Here is a 17,245-nt window from a genome sequence, read left to right on the forward strand (position 1 = left end):
CTTCCAAGGATAGTCAGAAAAAAAAGTACCCAATTCATTTACTTTAGGATCAAATTGTGCTGAAATACAAAATATCAATTCAGTATTTTTTTACATATATAGCAATCTTGAAGGTTTGTTTAGTGTCATATAGCTATAATTTTGGAGAAATTTTAACTTGTAATTTCATTATGCTGAACTTCACTGCTAAAGTTTCATAATTGGAAAAAGTGTTGTATTGATGACCCCAAGTGATATATGCTAAAAAGAACGTAACAATCGTAATTTTCCACAAAAAAGGGCAATTTCATATTTGTCTTCTGTAAAATACCTCAAGTTGAATCTGTGAATTTAGTATTTCCTCTTCAAATAATTGTGTATGTTACTTAGATGTGAATTTGAATGTTTTTTAAGCTATGAGATTTTTATGTAATTTAGAAATGCTTAATTTCATGCTGTTAAAAAGGCTATTTGTATGTAAGCTTCTAATTGCACAAATACATGTATTTTTACTTGTGTGTTTTCTTAGGTGACGGTGATAAAGTAAAGTGCTTTCACTGTGGAGGAGGGCTAACTGATTGGAAGCCTAGTGAAGACCCTTGGGAACAACATGCTAAGTGGTATCCAGGGTAAGGTATTTAAATGTTCATTCAGTAATGGCAAATTGGACATTATGCAGTGGGAAGACTTGAATAACTTTTCACCTCAACTATTGTTGCCTTCACCATGGCTTGAAATTTACACCAGGTTTGTAAAAATGGGGTCACCTACTTTATAGGGGAAAAAAAACACCTAAGCCTTCTCTGGTGACAAAAACATTCATTGCTTGTATATTGTGTCTATAACATTCAGATGATTCCATTTCTAAACACCAAATTAGGAATTCTTATAATCAATGGTGTTTTAGAATGATGACATACTCTAAATATCTTTGCCATTTTGCTTTAAAATAAAGTACAGATACAGAAGTGATGTGATTTTTTGGCCTACAAAATAATACAAATTAAAACTTCAGAGCAATCACTTGAAAATAAACCTTAACCTTAAATAGCCTCAAAAGGAAAGGTTGAAAGCCTAAAGAATTCCTTTTAAATGTACAATTGGTTGATCTTCTAAATAAAACTTGTTAACTATTTAAAACTTTTTTTTAATTAAGGTACTTAAAAGTTTGGCAGTTGTCAAGCTGATATGTTTAGCTCTACTGAGGTTAGCATAAGTAGCATAACAAAGGGAGCATGTTTTTTTAACATTAAAATGACATTTGGATGGGGAATTGAATAACATTTTATTTTGTGGCTCCTTAGAAATACTGGAAAGCAAGTAAGTGGAGATGATGGAGATTATGTGTTTACTTATACTTTACTAATTTTTCAGCTACTAAAGTTTAACTTTCTTGTTTAGGTGTAAATATCTTATAGAAGAGAAGGGGCAAGAATATATAAACAGCATTCATTTAACCCATTCACTTGAGGAGTCTGTGGTAAGTCCAATATTGTAGAATATATATTTTCAGATATTATATAATTTGTTTTGCAATGATTTCTTGGTGTAAAATTGACAGTATAGCATATTAAATTAATAATGTATGGTGAGCTTTAAAGGGGAGATCTTGAACAGTGCTTGTTATTCTTAACCTGAAGGAAATTTGTAAAAAGGGGATCAGGACGGACTGATTTAAGTATCACTATATGCAAAAATGGGCTTGAAGAACTAAAATAATTTAATTCCTTAGCCTTCTGAAATTTTACTTTTGTCTGTGAAAAGTTTTAAACAGCCTTAAATTTAAAATCTCAAAAATGTATCAAAATGAAATAGTGTCACGTAGGGTGACCAAGGCATCAGTATCATGCGGAAAGAGCCCGGGACTAGAGTGGGAGACCAGAGTTGCCATTATGGTTCTGCTATCATCTGTATTGTCTCAATCAAATTGTTTAATCTTCCTGAGCATCAGCTTCTTGTCTGTAAAGTGAATGGATTGGGTTAAATGATTTTTTTAACTTCCTTCTAGCTTCATCAAGCTATGGCTCTTGTGAATATTTATATGTTGGAATAGAACAAAGCCAATTTATAAATTCATGATTGTTACTTTTCAAACTAAAAAAAAATTCTAACTTATAATTCATATTTCTGTTTTAGGGAAGAACTGCTGAAAAAACACCATCACTAACTAAAAGAATTGGTAAATATGTTTATTATAATATATTTTTATTTTCATTGCCAATTTATTATACTTATTTATATAGAGTAGAAAGGAAAACATATTCTTTCATGTTCCCAAGGTGTATTTATTTGAGATGAAATTGCTATAAATTAAAGAATTAATGAAGTACCTATAAATTTTAATCAGATATTTATATATTCAGAACATTCCTATGGAGGTTGGACGGTTTTCCCAAGTTAGTAAGAAGCAGCTATAGTATGTCCATCATCTCTTTTGTTAAAAATCACTAAAGGAATAGTTAAGTGTATTTTTGTCCCTCAGGATTTTTTAGTTATCCAGGATTATGAATCCAGTGCTCTACTAATGATCATCCCTAATCTACCTGCTTCTTTATTCCTTGCCATCTTTGTGCCTTCCCCAGCTTCTTCACCAAGGGGTACGATTAGGTTTGCTTACCTCCTACTGCATCACAGAGAGAGGTTTTTGTCAGAAAAATTATTTATGCATTGTAGACATCTTTAAAAACCAGAACGTGGGCAGAGAAAGATATTATGATAAGCAAAGAAGATATTAATATCTCCACTTTTCAGATGAAGAAACAGAGTCAGGTTAAGTGACCTGCCCACAGTTACATGACAAAGCCTTAGTGGAACTAGGACTGTAAACAAGGTCATCTGAATCTCACATCACACTATAGATTTCATTCTCAACTTAGGCTTCATCTTTCAAAAATAGTAGAAAGTTTAAATTAGAGTATGTCTGGTGATTCCCCACTCCCTATACTTATAGCATCATCTGTTTAGTATCTTAAGGATAACAAGGCAAGAGAATAATTTTTTTTTATAAATATGCTTGAACAGGATAGCCACTTTGATATTGTTTAATATGGGTTTTATAATGGGCATAAATAATACAATATAAGAAATTTATTTCAGCCCGTATTTTTTAAATTATCTAGAAACAGATTCTGTAACATTTCTTGATAATAATCACCCTTATAATGTATACTGTTCAAGTTCTGTACTGTTGTGGTCAGAGAAGATGCTTGATATGATTTCAGTCTTAAATTTATTGAGACTTGTTTTGTGACCTAACATATGATATCCTGGAAAACTTTTTGTTCCATTTGCACTTGAAGAGAATGTGTATTCTGCTGCTTTAGGGTGAAACACTCCAAAGATATCAGTTCAATCCTTGTCATTGTGTCATTTAAGGCCACTGTTTCCTTATAGATTTTCTGTCCAGAAGATCTATCCCTTGATGTCAATGGGGTGTTAAAAGTCCCCTGCTAAGACTATATTACTATTGATCTCTCCCTTTTCATCCATCAATATTCGATTTACATATTTAGGTGCTCTCGCGTTGGATGCACAAATGTTTACAGTGGTTATATCCTTGTTGGATTGATCCCTTTATCATTATGAAATGTCCTTCTTTGTCTCTTATAGCCTTTGTTTTAAAGTGTGTTTTGTCTGGTATAAGTATAGCTAACCCAGCTTTTTTTTTTCCTTTCCATTTGCATGAGATATCTTTTCCATCCTTTTACTTTCTGACTGCATGTCTTTCAATCAGAAGTGAGTCTCTTGTAAACACATATGCAAAGACCTTCCCTATAAAATTTGATTAGAGCATTTAATATTTACATTTAAACTACTTATTGATAGATGTGTAATTACTGTCATTTGCTTTTTCATATTTTTGACTTTTTTTTTTTTCCTTAAATAAGTCTCTCATTTTGTATAATACTGGTTTGGTGGTGATGAACTCCTTTAGCTTTTTCTTGTCTGGAAAGTTCTTTCTCTGTTCTTCGATTCTAAATGATAGGTTTGCTGGGTAATCTTGCTTGTAGGTTTTTGCTTTTCATCACTTTGAATATTTCAGGCCAATCTGAAAAATTTCTGTTGAGAAATCAACTGACAGTCTTATGGGAGCTCCCTTGCAGGTAACTGCTTTTCTCTTGCTGCTTTTAAGATTCTCTCTTTGTCTTCAACCGTTTGCGTGTTAATTATGGTGTGTCTTGATTTGGCCTCTTTGAGTTATCTTGTTTGGGACTCTCTATGCTTCTTGGGCTTGTATGTCTATTTCCTTCACCAGGTTAAGGAAGTTTTTCATCATTATTACTTCAACTAGGTTCTTGATTTCTTGCTTTCTCTCTTCTCTTTCTGGTAACCTATGCTGTGAATGTTGGTGTGCTTGATGTTGTCCCAGAAGCCTCTTAAACTACCTCATAGTTTTGGGTTCTTTTCTTTTTGCTGTTTTGTTTTCTGTTACCTTATCTTCCAAATCACTTCAGTTAATCTGTTGATTCCCTCTAATGTATTCTTCATTTCAGTTATTATAAACTTCATTTCTGACTGGCTTTTTTTTTTGTTTTCGATCTACATTTTTATGTTTCCTATCTCTTCGTGGAGATCATTGAGCATCCATATAACAGTGTTTTGAACTCTGCATCTTGTACATTGCTTGTCTCCATTTTGTTTAGTTAATTTTTTGGAGCTTTGTTTTGTTCTTTCATTTGGGACATGTTTCTTTGTCTCCCCTATTGGTTGCCCCTCTGTGTTTGTTTCTATGAATTAGGTAGAGTTGCTATGTCTCCTAGTCTTGGTAGAGTAGCTTTATGTAGTATGTGTCCTGTGGGGCCCAGTGGTGCAGTCTTCCCTGGTCACCTGGGCCAGGTGCTCCAGGCTGTCCCCTGTGTGGGTTGTGTGTGCCCTCTTGTAGTTGAACCTTGATTGCTGTTGGCGTGTCAGTGGGAGGAATTGACCCTCAGGCTGATTAGTTGTGAGAACTGGCCATGACTACAGTGGATGTGTTGTTGTTCAGGGGCTGACCCTACAGAGCAGGATTCGCTTTAGCAGGGCTCTGGTGCCTGCCCAGTCTGCCCTTTGGGTGTGCTGTTTGTGGAAGTGGTTGGGTGATGCTCTTCTGTGGTCTGAAGCTGGCTACCAGGTGTGTTGGTTTGGGGCCTCTCGGAGGGATTCAGGTGCAAGCCAAGGTCAGGGGCTGCCTGTGCTTTGTCAGGAGCCACTTTGTATGAGCTACAAAGTGATCTGCAGATGGTTGCCACTTGTGTTGGGCTTGGAAGTGCCTGAGAGAAACTAAGCTGAAAACCGAGGCCAGCTGTTACTAGTGCCAGGGTTGGGGCTGCTTATAGCAAGAGGTATGGGGCACGCCGAGGCCAGATGCTGCATGTTTAGGGTTTGTGAACCTTTTAGAGATTTTAGGAAAGTCCATAGCATAAGCCAAGACAGGCCATTTGTGTGGAAAAGCCACTGGAAGCAGGTTGGGTGGGCCCACAAGTTGGGTAGGGCGAGGTCTCAGGAAATCACCAGGGCAAGGGGAACCATGTTAGCCAGGTTGATGGAGACTCAAATATGGCACCTGCCTGTGTCTGCAGGCTGGGTGGGGGAGGGCTCAACAAAGGAACAGTGGCTTTTGCCAGCATTTTTGTCTGCGAGAAAACTGCCCCTGCAGCCCTTGACCTGTAGTCAAATAATTTAGTTCCTCCCCGCATGTCACTGGTGCCTTTCAAGCTGCTTTTCCAGCACTAGAGCTCAGAGCAAGTGACTTAGTGGGCACTTTAACAGGATCACCTGGGACTACAGTGGTCCTTTTTCTTACAGTTTTCTCTGGTTTTCACACCCAGAAGTTGTGTTGCCTTCTCTTTTTGGCAGTGGAACTCTGGGCTGGGGAGCCTGATGTGGCGCTAGGACCTCTCACTTCTCGGGGCACCTCTGCAGCTAAAAGAAATCCCTCCTGCTTTTTAAACACCACACGTGGGTGTATGACTGGCCCTTTCTGCATCTCTGCCCCTCCTGCCAGTCTCCACGTCGCTTTTTCTGCATATCCTTAGTTATAGGGCTTCTGTTCCACTACACTTCAGGCGATTCTTAATGATAGTTGTTCTGTAGTTTAGTTTGTAATCTTCAGGTGGTCATGGAGGAGGTAAGCACATAGTTTACCTACTCTACCATCTTGACCACAGTCTCTTAGAACATAAGACATCCACTCTTTAAGTACCTTAGGTTAGTTGTTAATGAATACATCTGATTGGAAAAGTATTCAGATTTTCAAAGCACTTAACCTTCTTCTTGTCTTGTACCGTTTTATCACAATCTTTAAAGCACCTAATCTCAATATGTAGTGCTACAAAATACTGCATTTTCAATTATTGTAAAATTCTGAAAGTGCCTAAATATTTGTAAATCTTCTTTCAAAGCACCTTTAATTTGCTGGGTTTTTTGCTTGCTGCTTAAATTTTTCTTTATACTTTGTGTTGAGTTCTGTTAATAAAAATAATTTTTTTTAACTCTGTTCTTTTTCATTACTAATTTTCGTTTTAGATGATACTATCTTCCAAAATCCTATGGTACATGAAGCTATACGAATGGGGTTCAGTTTCAGAGACATTAAGAAAATAATGGAGGAAAAAATTCAGACATCTGGGAGCAACTATAAATCACTCGAGATTCTGGTTGCAGATTTAGTGAGTGCTCAGAAAGACAATATACAAGATGAATCAAGTCAGACTTCATTGCAGAAAGGTATGCCTGGCTGGTTTTAAAAAGCAAAGGACACCCAACAGCATTTCATTATGGATAGTATCTTACCTGACTTTGTGGCCCATTCATTTCCCTCCTCTCATATCCTCCTTAGAATAAACACTTTTGTAACTTTGTATTATGAAAAATGTCACATATCCTCAAAAGTGAAGAGAACAGTATAATGAACCTCAGCATACCCATCAACCAGCCTCGGTGATTATTAACACTTTTCCAGTCTTGTTTCATTTCTCTCCCAAACTTTTTTTTTGCTATAATATTTCAAAGTAAATCCCAGATATCCTATATATCATTTACCTACAGGCTCTTCAATAAATAACAGATAAGGACTTTTTAACCTAACCTTCACCTAGTGCATTAGTCTACTCGGACTGATAGAACAGTAATATAGACAGGGTGTCTTAAACAACAGGCATTTAATTCTCATAGTTCTGGAGGCTGGGAAGTCCAAGATAGAGGTGCAGGCAGATTTGGTTCCTGATCAGGACTTCTTCCAGACTTGCAAAAGGCTGCCTTCTCTCTGTGTCCTCACATTGCCGAAAGAGAGCACTCTGGTTTCTTTTTCTCTCTTTTATTTTAAGGACACTGATCCCATCATGTAGTCCCACCCTCATGATCTCATCTAAACTGAATTATATAGCAAAGGCCCTATCTCCACGTCCCATCACATTGGATGTTAGGGCTTCAGCTTATGAATTTTGGAAAGGCTTGGATATTTAGTCTATTACATACTATTATCACACTTAATGAAGTTAACAGTAATTCCATGATGTCATCTGAAACTCAGTTGGTTTTCATTTATCCCATTGTCTAAAAATGTTTCTACAGTTGATTCATTCTAATCAGGATCCAAGTAGGATCCACCGATCCATTCATTTCAAAAATGTGAATTTATGTTCTTAGATAAAGAACAACAAAAGCTAACTTTTATCATTATGTGTAGAATGAGTTTTTTATAGTTGAAACTTTAGACATAGTGTATTCTGCAACTTTTCATATAAAGGGGTCATATGACTAGAACTTGAATGAATAGCATCTTAATACTGTGAATCATATAGAAAGTGTATAAAATAATGTAGAAGAGGCATATAAAGATGTCAAACTGGTGCCATAGGAATGGATGGTAGAATCCAATAGTTATTCTTGAGGCTAAGGTACCAAAAAGGGTACCTTATTATAATCATTGTTCTTTAGGCCCTTGACCACCTCTCCTAAAAGATGAGAATTCACATAGTGCTAACTGAAAGTAAAAGTTTACTTATTTTTTTTACAGGAAAGAACCTTGTGATCTTTGTTATTTCAGATACTTTTGAAACATTATTCTGATAATTACATTAAGTCAGAAAACAGTATAACATTAGTGACTTAAAATCCTATCAGTTGATTTAAAATATTCAACAGAAAGCGTACTACTTTTATCCTAAAGATGCATTTATTTCATACCTGTAATAGTGCCACTTGTGTTGGTGATGGTAAAATCAACCATTTACTTGGTCATCTTTGTACTGCAATGGAAATACAAGTGATTATGTCATTTTTCCCTGCATCTTAACCACAACTTAAGCTTAAGTTTGACAATAAGGTGTTAATTTTTTGTGCCTCAAGGTGTTGTCTGCCCCAGAAGGATATAGTGGGTTGCAGTAGGAAGAGAACAAGAGACAGAATGCATTGTGGGTGTCTTCTCTATCCAATAAGAGTTAATGAGGGTTCTTATCACTGAGACTATAAGCTAGGATGGTATAGTAGGGAGGAGGGCCAAAGCAAATGGCAGCTTTCAGAGGCAAGGGTTGGAATTCATCAGTTGACCTTTTCTCACTAAATTGAGAGGCAGGTAATTGATACAGGCTATCTTCTCATGCTAGGGCTGCTGCCTGTTTCTCTTCCCAGAGAAAAGCTGAGGAGGAGAGACTGGCACTAAGACTTTTTTGATTCTATACAAAGTAGCGGGTGGGTCCAATTGAATTAAAGCAGGTGGAATTTTTTAGAAAAAGTACCAATATTGTTGCTTACTGAGAAATCCTAGGTGCAGTACCCAGTGGCTGTGTGACACAGAATGCCTCAGTAAACAGTCTTCTAAAAATAGTACAAAATCAGTATTCTGTTTTCTTTCTTTTTAAAAATTAAAGCCCTGTTCTTTGTATGCCACGGTGCTTATTTTAACCCTTACGTGTATATTATTGTATGTAATATACAAGTCAAATAACCCGTGTACATTTCTCATCAGTCTTTCCACATGGATCTGCTCTGATAGTAAAATGAATCACATCAGTTTACTCTAGAAGTGGTTTAACATAATGTCAGAATAATAGCAAATAACATAAAAAGTTGTCTAACTATATTGCTTTTATTGCTAGTATACCAGAAACCTCTTGACCTAGAAGAGGGTCTTATAGGAAGTAGAAGGGAAAGGGTGCCATAGGAATGGATGGTAGAATCCAATAGTTATTCTTGAGGCTAAAGTGAAGTATTACCAGAGGTAAACTATTAGTCTGGGGATGGGGGGTGGGGGAACTATGCCCAGAGCATCACCATCTCAAGTAAGTATATAGAATGCTGAAATGAGGTAGAAAAAGTAGAGTTGATATTAGTGTTTGGTATGCATGACATTCCATTGTAGTCTTTAAAATGGAATCTCAACAATCAGAACCAAGAGGAACCTTAAAGATCACATAACTTTCATTACTTCAGTAAGAAAACTGCAGTGCAATTGCACTGATGCCCAAGATGATTCAGGTAATTGGGAGTGAAATTCAGGTTTCCTGACTTCTGGTCTAGTGTTCCCTTTTTTTTTTTTTTTTTGTAAAATATGCACAACATAAAATTTACCATCTTAACCATTTTCAAGTATACAAATAGTGTTAAGTACATTCACATCGTTGTGCAGCCAATCTCCAGAACACTCTTCATCTAAAAAAACTGAAGCTCTGTACCCATTAAACAACAGGTCCCCATTCCTCTCCTACCAGTGCCTAGCGACCACCATTCTGCTTTCTGTCTCTATAAATTTTAGGTGTCTGGTTCAGTGTACTTTTTTAGTCATTGAAGCATCACATTCAAAAGTAATGCATACATCACTTCATTGTTTTCCTCCTCTTTTTAATTACAAAGCTACTATTAATACCTTGGGGTGAGCCCCACAGGAAAAAAAAAACCACTGGGAAAGGGAAGAGAGGCTATCTGAGGGGGAGGAAGCACAAAAGGGACCGACCGGCTGCACCACTCCCTGCAAAAGGATTACCATCGGTGCTGGGACCCGTGAGCACTACAGGAAGAAACTCAAGCATGGTTGAACTGGCTGCAGGCACACAGGCAAAGGGCAAGAAGAATTGGACAGGAAGCCACAAAGCTACTTGGGTTCCTCCTTGGCTTTCTCATTTGCCTTTTTCTGCTTTTGCTGCATGACCTCCAAGTTCTGCTTTTGGTTGGCAGCATAGAGCCCGTCCGTCATCACGGTGCTTTCCTTTAACCAAGTCAGGCGAATTCATGCTGATTACTGCTAGTTATGACAACGACATGAATATATAGTTTATCCTGACTTTTTTGGTCATACGCTTTTATATAACATAAGTCAGTTTATAATGCCATCCCTTATGTTGTTTCCTCTGTGCCGGATGCCTTTTCCCTATCTGTAAACCTGTTCTTATTCCCCACTACACCCTTGGGTCCCTAAATCCATCTTGTGAACTCATCCTTCAATGCTCAGCTCAGAGGTCACATCTCTGAAGTTTTCCCCAGTGCCCATAGCAGAGTTCTGAGCTCCCTCTTCTCTACTCAGTTCTATTATGGGACTTGTAGCATTATTTTGCAACTGTTCTCTTTTTCGTCCTTCCCATTAGACAAGCTTCTTGAGGGCAACTACTTTATCATTTTGTCTCTGATAAGTTCCATGTTTAAACCTGTAGTTTCGATTATGCTCAGGAGGTTGTCTTCTAAGAAAAAAAAAATTAAATAATCATTTCCTCCACCCCTAGCCAGGGAAACCTTTCTGAAGCACAAATATGAGCATATCTCTCTCCAGATGAAAATCCATCACTGTCTCCCTGGGCTCCTTTCCGTGGGTTGCCAAATAGTAGATGGTCAAGCTGCTCTTAACCTTCTATAGCCTCATCTCAGGCTGTTTCCCCTTCAAATTGTATTCCCAAGCCTTGCCTGTAGACTTGTAGGCTCTGTTCTTTCTCTCCCCTTGGAGCCTACTTATGTCATTTTCTTTGTTTAGACCAGGGGTCCCCAGCCCCTGGGATGTGGACCGGTTCCAGTCCTTAACTGAGCTGCACAGCAGGAGGTAAACTGTGGGCAAGCATGTAAACCTTCATCTGTATTTGCAGCCATTCTCCAGAGCTGGCATCCCTCAGCTCCACCTCAGATCATCAGGCATTAAATTTTCATAGGAGCACCGATCCCTGGTGCCAAAAAGGTTGGGGCCTACTGGTCTAGGTCACCCTTCTTCCACTGCCTCCGTCTCCCAAGGCCTTCTCCGTCTCTTAGTTTACTCCTACTCCTTTAGGACCCAGTTTAGGTATACTCTTCTCTAGGAAGCTTTCCCTTGATGTGTCCAAACACATATCCACATATCCACACACCCTTCCTGTGTTCTTCATAACATGTAACTACCTTTATCATCACACTGTACAATAATTTCCAGTCTGCTTGTATTCCTTATTTGTCTATGAACTATTGGGGGCCTGGGGTCTGTCTATATATTTGTTTATTGTTGCATCTCTAGTGCCTGGAACCTAGTTAAGTGTTAAATATTTGTTGAATAAATTAAACCACTATTTCCCAAACTTGTTAAAAGATAACATGAAAAAGGAGCTCCATAGTTAAATAGGGAAATGTATTGTGAATTTCTAAGAGGAGACGTATACTACATTACACTGCCCTGAACTTGATAACAATGGTTCCCAAATGCCAGTGTTCTCAACTTCCAAAATTTTAGATTGGGTGAATGGGGCCTAGGAATTTATTGTTAACAATGCCCCCAAGTGATTCTCATGTGAAACCAGATTTGGAAACCACTGCTATACAATAATTACAAAGATCATTAAAATATGTAATGCATTTGGAATAGTTAGACACTATTATAGCAAGTGGTAATGTGTGCTGTATTACTGCTAACTGCTGTTGTCATTAACGTCGTCATCATCATAGTTATATTAAGACCACAAAACACATTTTTGTGATATATTTGACATTTTACGAAACTTAGTTTGGAAAAGGCTGAGTTAAGTACTTCAGTGCATGCTGATGATACCCAAATCTCTAGCCCTGACTTCTGACATCAAGACTTGACTCTCCAATTGCCTCCTGGACAGTTTTATATGGATGCCCTGAAAATACCTCAAAAATATCTTGAAAATCCCAATCCTGTACCTCCTTTTATATTTCCTATTGGCATTCCATCTTCTTGTCAGCCACACTAGAAATCCTGAAATCAACTGGATTTCCTCTTTCTTCCTCATCCCTCACATCCAGTCACCAGATCCTAACTGTCTCACTTTAGAAGTGTCCCTCCACTTCCAGAATAAGCCAGGCCCCTTCTATTTGCTACTTTTTACCTGACCCTTGCTTCTCTGCCTGGCGAATTGCTGTGTTTAAATATCACTCCACTCTCTGCCTCACCCCCCTCAGCTGCTGCCAGTTTGTGAAGGCTTCCCCACCTAGTCTGAACAGAAGGACTTGTTCTCTCACCTTGTCTCTGTACATAACTTTATTATAGCACTTACCACTTTGTACTTTGTGCTTACCTTCCCTCCTACTAGCATTCAAGCTACTTAAGAGCAGATGCCATGTGTGAGTCATCCTATCTCTCAACATTTGATTAGTAGTGCCTGGCACATAGTAGGGGTTCATATTGTTTCGAAGAATTTAAACAACTAAGTCTACAGTTAACTCATTTTTTTTTTCTCTTTGTGCAGAGATTAGTACTGAAGAGCAGCTAAGGCTCCTGCAAGAGGAGAAGCTTTGCAAAATCTGTATGGATAGAAATATTGCTGTAGTGTTTATTCCTTGTGGACATCTGGTCACTTGTAAACAGTGTTCTGAAGCAGTTGATAAATGTCCCATGTGCTACACAGTCATTACTTTCAAACAAAAAATTTTTATGTCTTAATCTAACTCTACAGTAGATGTATTATATTCTTATTACCCTGACTGAATATGTGATGTGAACCAACTTTAAATACAGCATTGAATTCCATTAACATTTGCTTCCAAGTAGAAGAAAATGTAAACTGTGGTGTTAGAGTTAGCAATCTTAGCAATCTAGAACTTGAATTTCTAGATTTTTCAAAATATTAGCTATATTATCTACCCTATTTTTTTCCTGTTATCTCATTGAAACCCTAGACTAAGAAGCATATTTATTGTAACTGATCACAATGTATATTTGTAGTACACTGACTTAGCTTCTAAGTTTAAGTGAGTTAATCAACTAAATGTTTCATTCTTTTCAGATAGGTTTAACAAATGGAGCATTCTGTGTAAATGTAGAGATTAATCTCCCAATCATAATTTGTGTGAAAAAGGAAAGAACAGTTCTGCAATGATAGAAAGACAGAGATCATTTTTAGATGTTTGTGTTTTAGGATTTTCTTTTAAAATTATACACACATACTTGGGTGGTTAATCTTAGAAAATGATTTTGCTATTGTCAAAGTAATTAATGATAGAATGCCATCTAACCTACATGTACTGATATGGAAAGATGTCAAAAATAAGTATAAAATGCAAGTAGCAAAACACTCTGTGTATTGAATGAGCCAAATGAAAGTGTATGCATTTTATATATGTACAGAACAAAAGATTTGGAAATATGTGCACCAAACTGTTAAATTTGGTTTCTCTTAAGGGGGGTGTGGGTGGGTCCTAGAGGGACTTTACAGGGACCTTTCACTTTCTCCTTTTTTCACTTTGTTCTGTTGAATTTTTTGTAAGTATGTGTTACTTTTGTAATCAGTTTTTAGAAAATATTTTACTGATTTAAAGGCTTAGGCATGTTCATATGCCTGCAAAACTACTTATTGCTCAGCTTTAGTTTTTCTAATCCAAGAAGGCAGGGCAGTTAACCTTTTTGGTGCCAATGTGAAATTTAAATGTCTTTATGTTTGTCCTGCTTTGTGGGTGAAAAATATTTCTGAGTGGTAGTTTTCTGACAGGTAGACCATGTCTTCTTTTGTTTCAAAATAAATATTCCTGATTTTGTAAAATGAAATATAAAATATGTCTCAGATCTTCCAATTAATTAGTAAGGATTCATCCTTAATCCTTGCTAGTTTAAGCCTGCCTAAGTCACTTTACTAAAAGATCTTTGTTAACTCAGTATTTTAAACATCTGTCAGCTTATGTAGATAAAAGTAGAAGCATGTTTGTACCCACTGCTCGTAGTTATAGTGAAAGCTTTCCATGTTGAGATTCTCATATCATGTAAAGTTTCATGTGAGTTTTTACCTGTACAATGATTAAGATGTATATAGGACAAAATGTCAAGTCTCTCCTCTACCTGTTTTCTTGACTAGTAATAGTAGTAGGTATTTCTGAAATAAATGTTCTCTCAAGATCCTTAAAAACCTCTTGGAAATTATAAAATATTGACAAGGAAAGAATAGGTGTTTTAATATTAAAGAGAAAACTTGATTAAGAATCAATATAAATAAAAAATGGAAGTTTAAAATGTTTCATAGAACACCCAGACTTTATATTATAAAATTCTCACAATGACCTGTTGTAGAGTTGAGAGAAAAATTTGAGAGTGAAACTGTTGAAAATTATAATTATCGTTGCAGTTTCTAAGAGAAGGTATTGTCATGTTCTAACTTCTGTTTACTGATTTGATATTTAAAGCATTGCAAATTTAAATTAGGATTAAAAAAAATAGTGACTGTCATGCTTTTGTTTTAGTCATAGCCATTAAGTTAAATTTTACATGTATAGTATAAGATTTAAATTTAAATTACAATGAGGAAAGTGTTAAAGTTTTTTAAAGTGTGTTTTCCAGGACACATCAGCTCTAAGACAGGCAGTTAGTTCAATGTAGCTGTTGGCCAAGGACTGAATTGTTTTAACATAAGACTTTTCCTTTTCTAGGAGCCTCAGTTCATTAAAACTCTTTTAAAATTTGTATGCTTAGAGTTAACCAACACTTTTTTCTCCTTGTGAGTTGTGAAATTTAATGCATGAAGCTGATATGACTAACAAGTTTCAGAATTGTTTAGAAACCCTGTTGCTTTGGGGTCTTAAATCACTCAGCACTCCAACTTCAAATTTTTTAAGACTTAACCAGTGTTTGTCTGTGTTTACACCATAAAAAGCACTGGATCCTTCCCATCTATCTAATTGCGCAAAAAATGGTCACTTGCAAGGTAAAAAATATAACCAGATCCAACTCTCTGCCTCTCCCCTTTTCAGAATAGTTCTCAGGATCTACATGGAGACATTTCCTTTTCTGTATAAAGTGCACTCTAATATTTCAAAGTCACTACCTATTGCATTTTAGTCGCGTGAAGAGTCAGTTTGTTTCGTAATAGTTATCTTTATTTGTACTGATCAAAAGTTTTGTGTTAATGTTAGCGAAATGGGTTTAATGTGTTTGTAAAGTAAATTCCAGTTTTTTAATTTATGAATTTGTATTGCCTTTCCTGCTAGATTTGTTGTTTGTTTTTCCTATTTTTCCTTTGGTTAGGGGCTAAGATGGGGTAGGGTAAGTGTATATATGATTTGGCTCTGTATATTATGATCTTTTGTTGTTATAATAGCTAAATTTGGGTAGGTTTTTTTTCTTGTTTTCATTTCAGTGGATACAATTGGTATTTTGAATTCTATGAATGGGAAACTACCACCACAGCATTAGTCGCATGTATTGTGCCCTTTAGATCTAATTCATTTTATTTCCTGATTACCCAGATGTTGAATATGGGGGAAAGGGGCAGGGGTGTGGGAGAAGTGGGATTTCTTTTATATCATTTCCATGGGAGAAATTAGAAAACCGAAGGGAATATTTGACAGATGTAGATCTTTTTAGTGAAATTTGCTTTTAAAAAAAAAGTAGCCATTTCTTCATCTGTGAAATGAGAATAATACCTATCTTACAGTTATGAGAGTTCAAAGAGAACTAAGTGTGTAAAATACCTGTTATAAATGTTAATTCCCTTCCTAACACTGTTAGCCTCCAGGTTTGCCTTGACTCTGGAAATTTGGGCTAAAACTTACATGGTAATCTTTCAATTATTCTTCCTCATCTTTTTTGATGTTTCTCATAGCTAAGATGTAAATTATAATAAATAGGTCAAGTCCTTAAAAATATTTAAATTTCTTTCTTAAAACTTGAAAAAGTTATTCTTTAATTCAGCTTTCATAATAGAAACAATTGGCTTATTCCCACCTCATAGTCAGTTTCAGTTTGACTCATATACCTTATCACAATGTGAATTTCATTTGTAGCATAATAGAATTATAGGGTGTCAAAGCTAGAAGTGACCTTAGAGAGTATCTAATTTATCACCCTCATTTTACATATGAGGCAACTGAGGCTCAGAGGGGAAGTTGTTTGTTTAAAGCTATATAGCTAATTAGTGGCAGCCCAGACTGGGACATAGTTTGAAGGTGGAAAACTTCAAGCTACCTCTCCTGGGAGATCTCAAATGTTTATTTTTTCAGCTATTCTTTCTTCTGTATCATAACTTTCATTACATATTAAATTACACTTTATAACTAATACAGTAGGACAATCAAATACATATATCTTCAGATTGTACAATACTACATTAATGTTTTGGTGGTAAGATTCTATTTTGAAGTCTAAAGTTTGCAGATACGTGTATAGATTTTTTGGCATTTACTGCATCCTTATTCTGTATCACTAACTTTTAAAATTAAGTATATTTTGTCTATACTTAGTTACAAATTTGCATTTTTGATTTGATATAACAAAGGCATTAATGTAATTTTCGTTAGTTTTGTATCTTTTCATTATTGTTATACTTTCTCTAACCTGACAGAATGACCGACTTAATCATGTGAAATGTTTTCAGATAACTATTTGTGAATATAATTTTGTTTTTTCATTTAGTAGAAACCTTTCCATCAATATGGACAACTAAGAAAATTACTTTCCACTGCATAATCTGGCAGTTATAGATTAAAGCTTATTTTTCTGTGAATAAGACATATTCAATAAAGTACTATTCTTTAAAATATTATTTTGTATATGTTATATTTTTTCGCAGAAAAAAAATAAACCCTCTTAAAAGTACTAAAATGTAACCTTCTAAATACATCTTATGCTGTTGGGCCAGGCATTAAGGTACACGTCAAATCATCATTAAAAGTCTTTTCATATTAATTTATGTAATTCTATAAGTGCATGAAAAGTTGGTTTTCAAAAGTATAAAAATATGAACCATAATAACATTCTCCTCCCCACAAATATGGCCTGGTTGTCCCAAGTGATAGTATAGTCACCACAACGAAGCTTCAAAAAGCAAGGGACTTAAAAGCCACTACCCCTTTTGAGGCAGGCAGGCAGTAAGTAGAAAAGGATTTTTGTCAG

The 17,245-nt window shown here is 36.1% G+C and overlaps 1 protein-coding gene across 7 annotated transcripts in view; it reads left to right on the plus strand.

Annotated features, from left to right (window-relative positions):
- LOC107497750 (X-linked inhibitor of apoptosis) overlaps window positions 1-16,893 on the plus strand; it is a 35,325-nt gene extending 18,432 nt beyond the window's left edge. For 6 of the 7 annotated variants that reach the window (XM_016119945.2, XM_036226477.1, XM_036226480.1 and 3 more), the window contains 5 exons: window positions 509-608; window positions 1,381-1,459; window positions 2,116-2,158; window positions 6,484-6,684; window positions 12,618-16,893. In XM_016119945.2, coding sequence (XP_015975431.2) covers window positions 509-608; window positions 1,381-1,459; window positions 2,116-2,158; window positions 6,484-6,684; window positions 12,618-12,811 — 617 coding nt within the window. In that variant the 3' untranslated portion in view covers window positions 12,812-16,893. The remainder of the gene's footprint in view (window positions 1-508; window positions 609-1,380; window positions 1,460-2,115; window positions 2,159-6,483; window positions 6,685-12,617) is intronic. The other variant, XM_036226478.1, reaches the window with a different exon arrangement.
- Window positions 16,894-17,245: the final 352 nt, after the last annotated feature.

The sequence above is a fragment of the Rousettus aegyptiacus genome, unplaced genomic scaffold (genome assembly GCF_014176215.1).
Source record: "Rousettus aegyptiacus isolate mRouAeg1 unplaced genomic scaffold, mRouAeg1.p scaffold_m13_p_9, whole genome shotgun sequence".
NCBI lineage: Eukaryota > Metazoa > Chordata > Mammalia > Chiroptera > Pteropodidae > Rousettus > Rousettus aegyptiacus.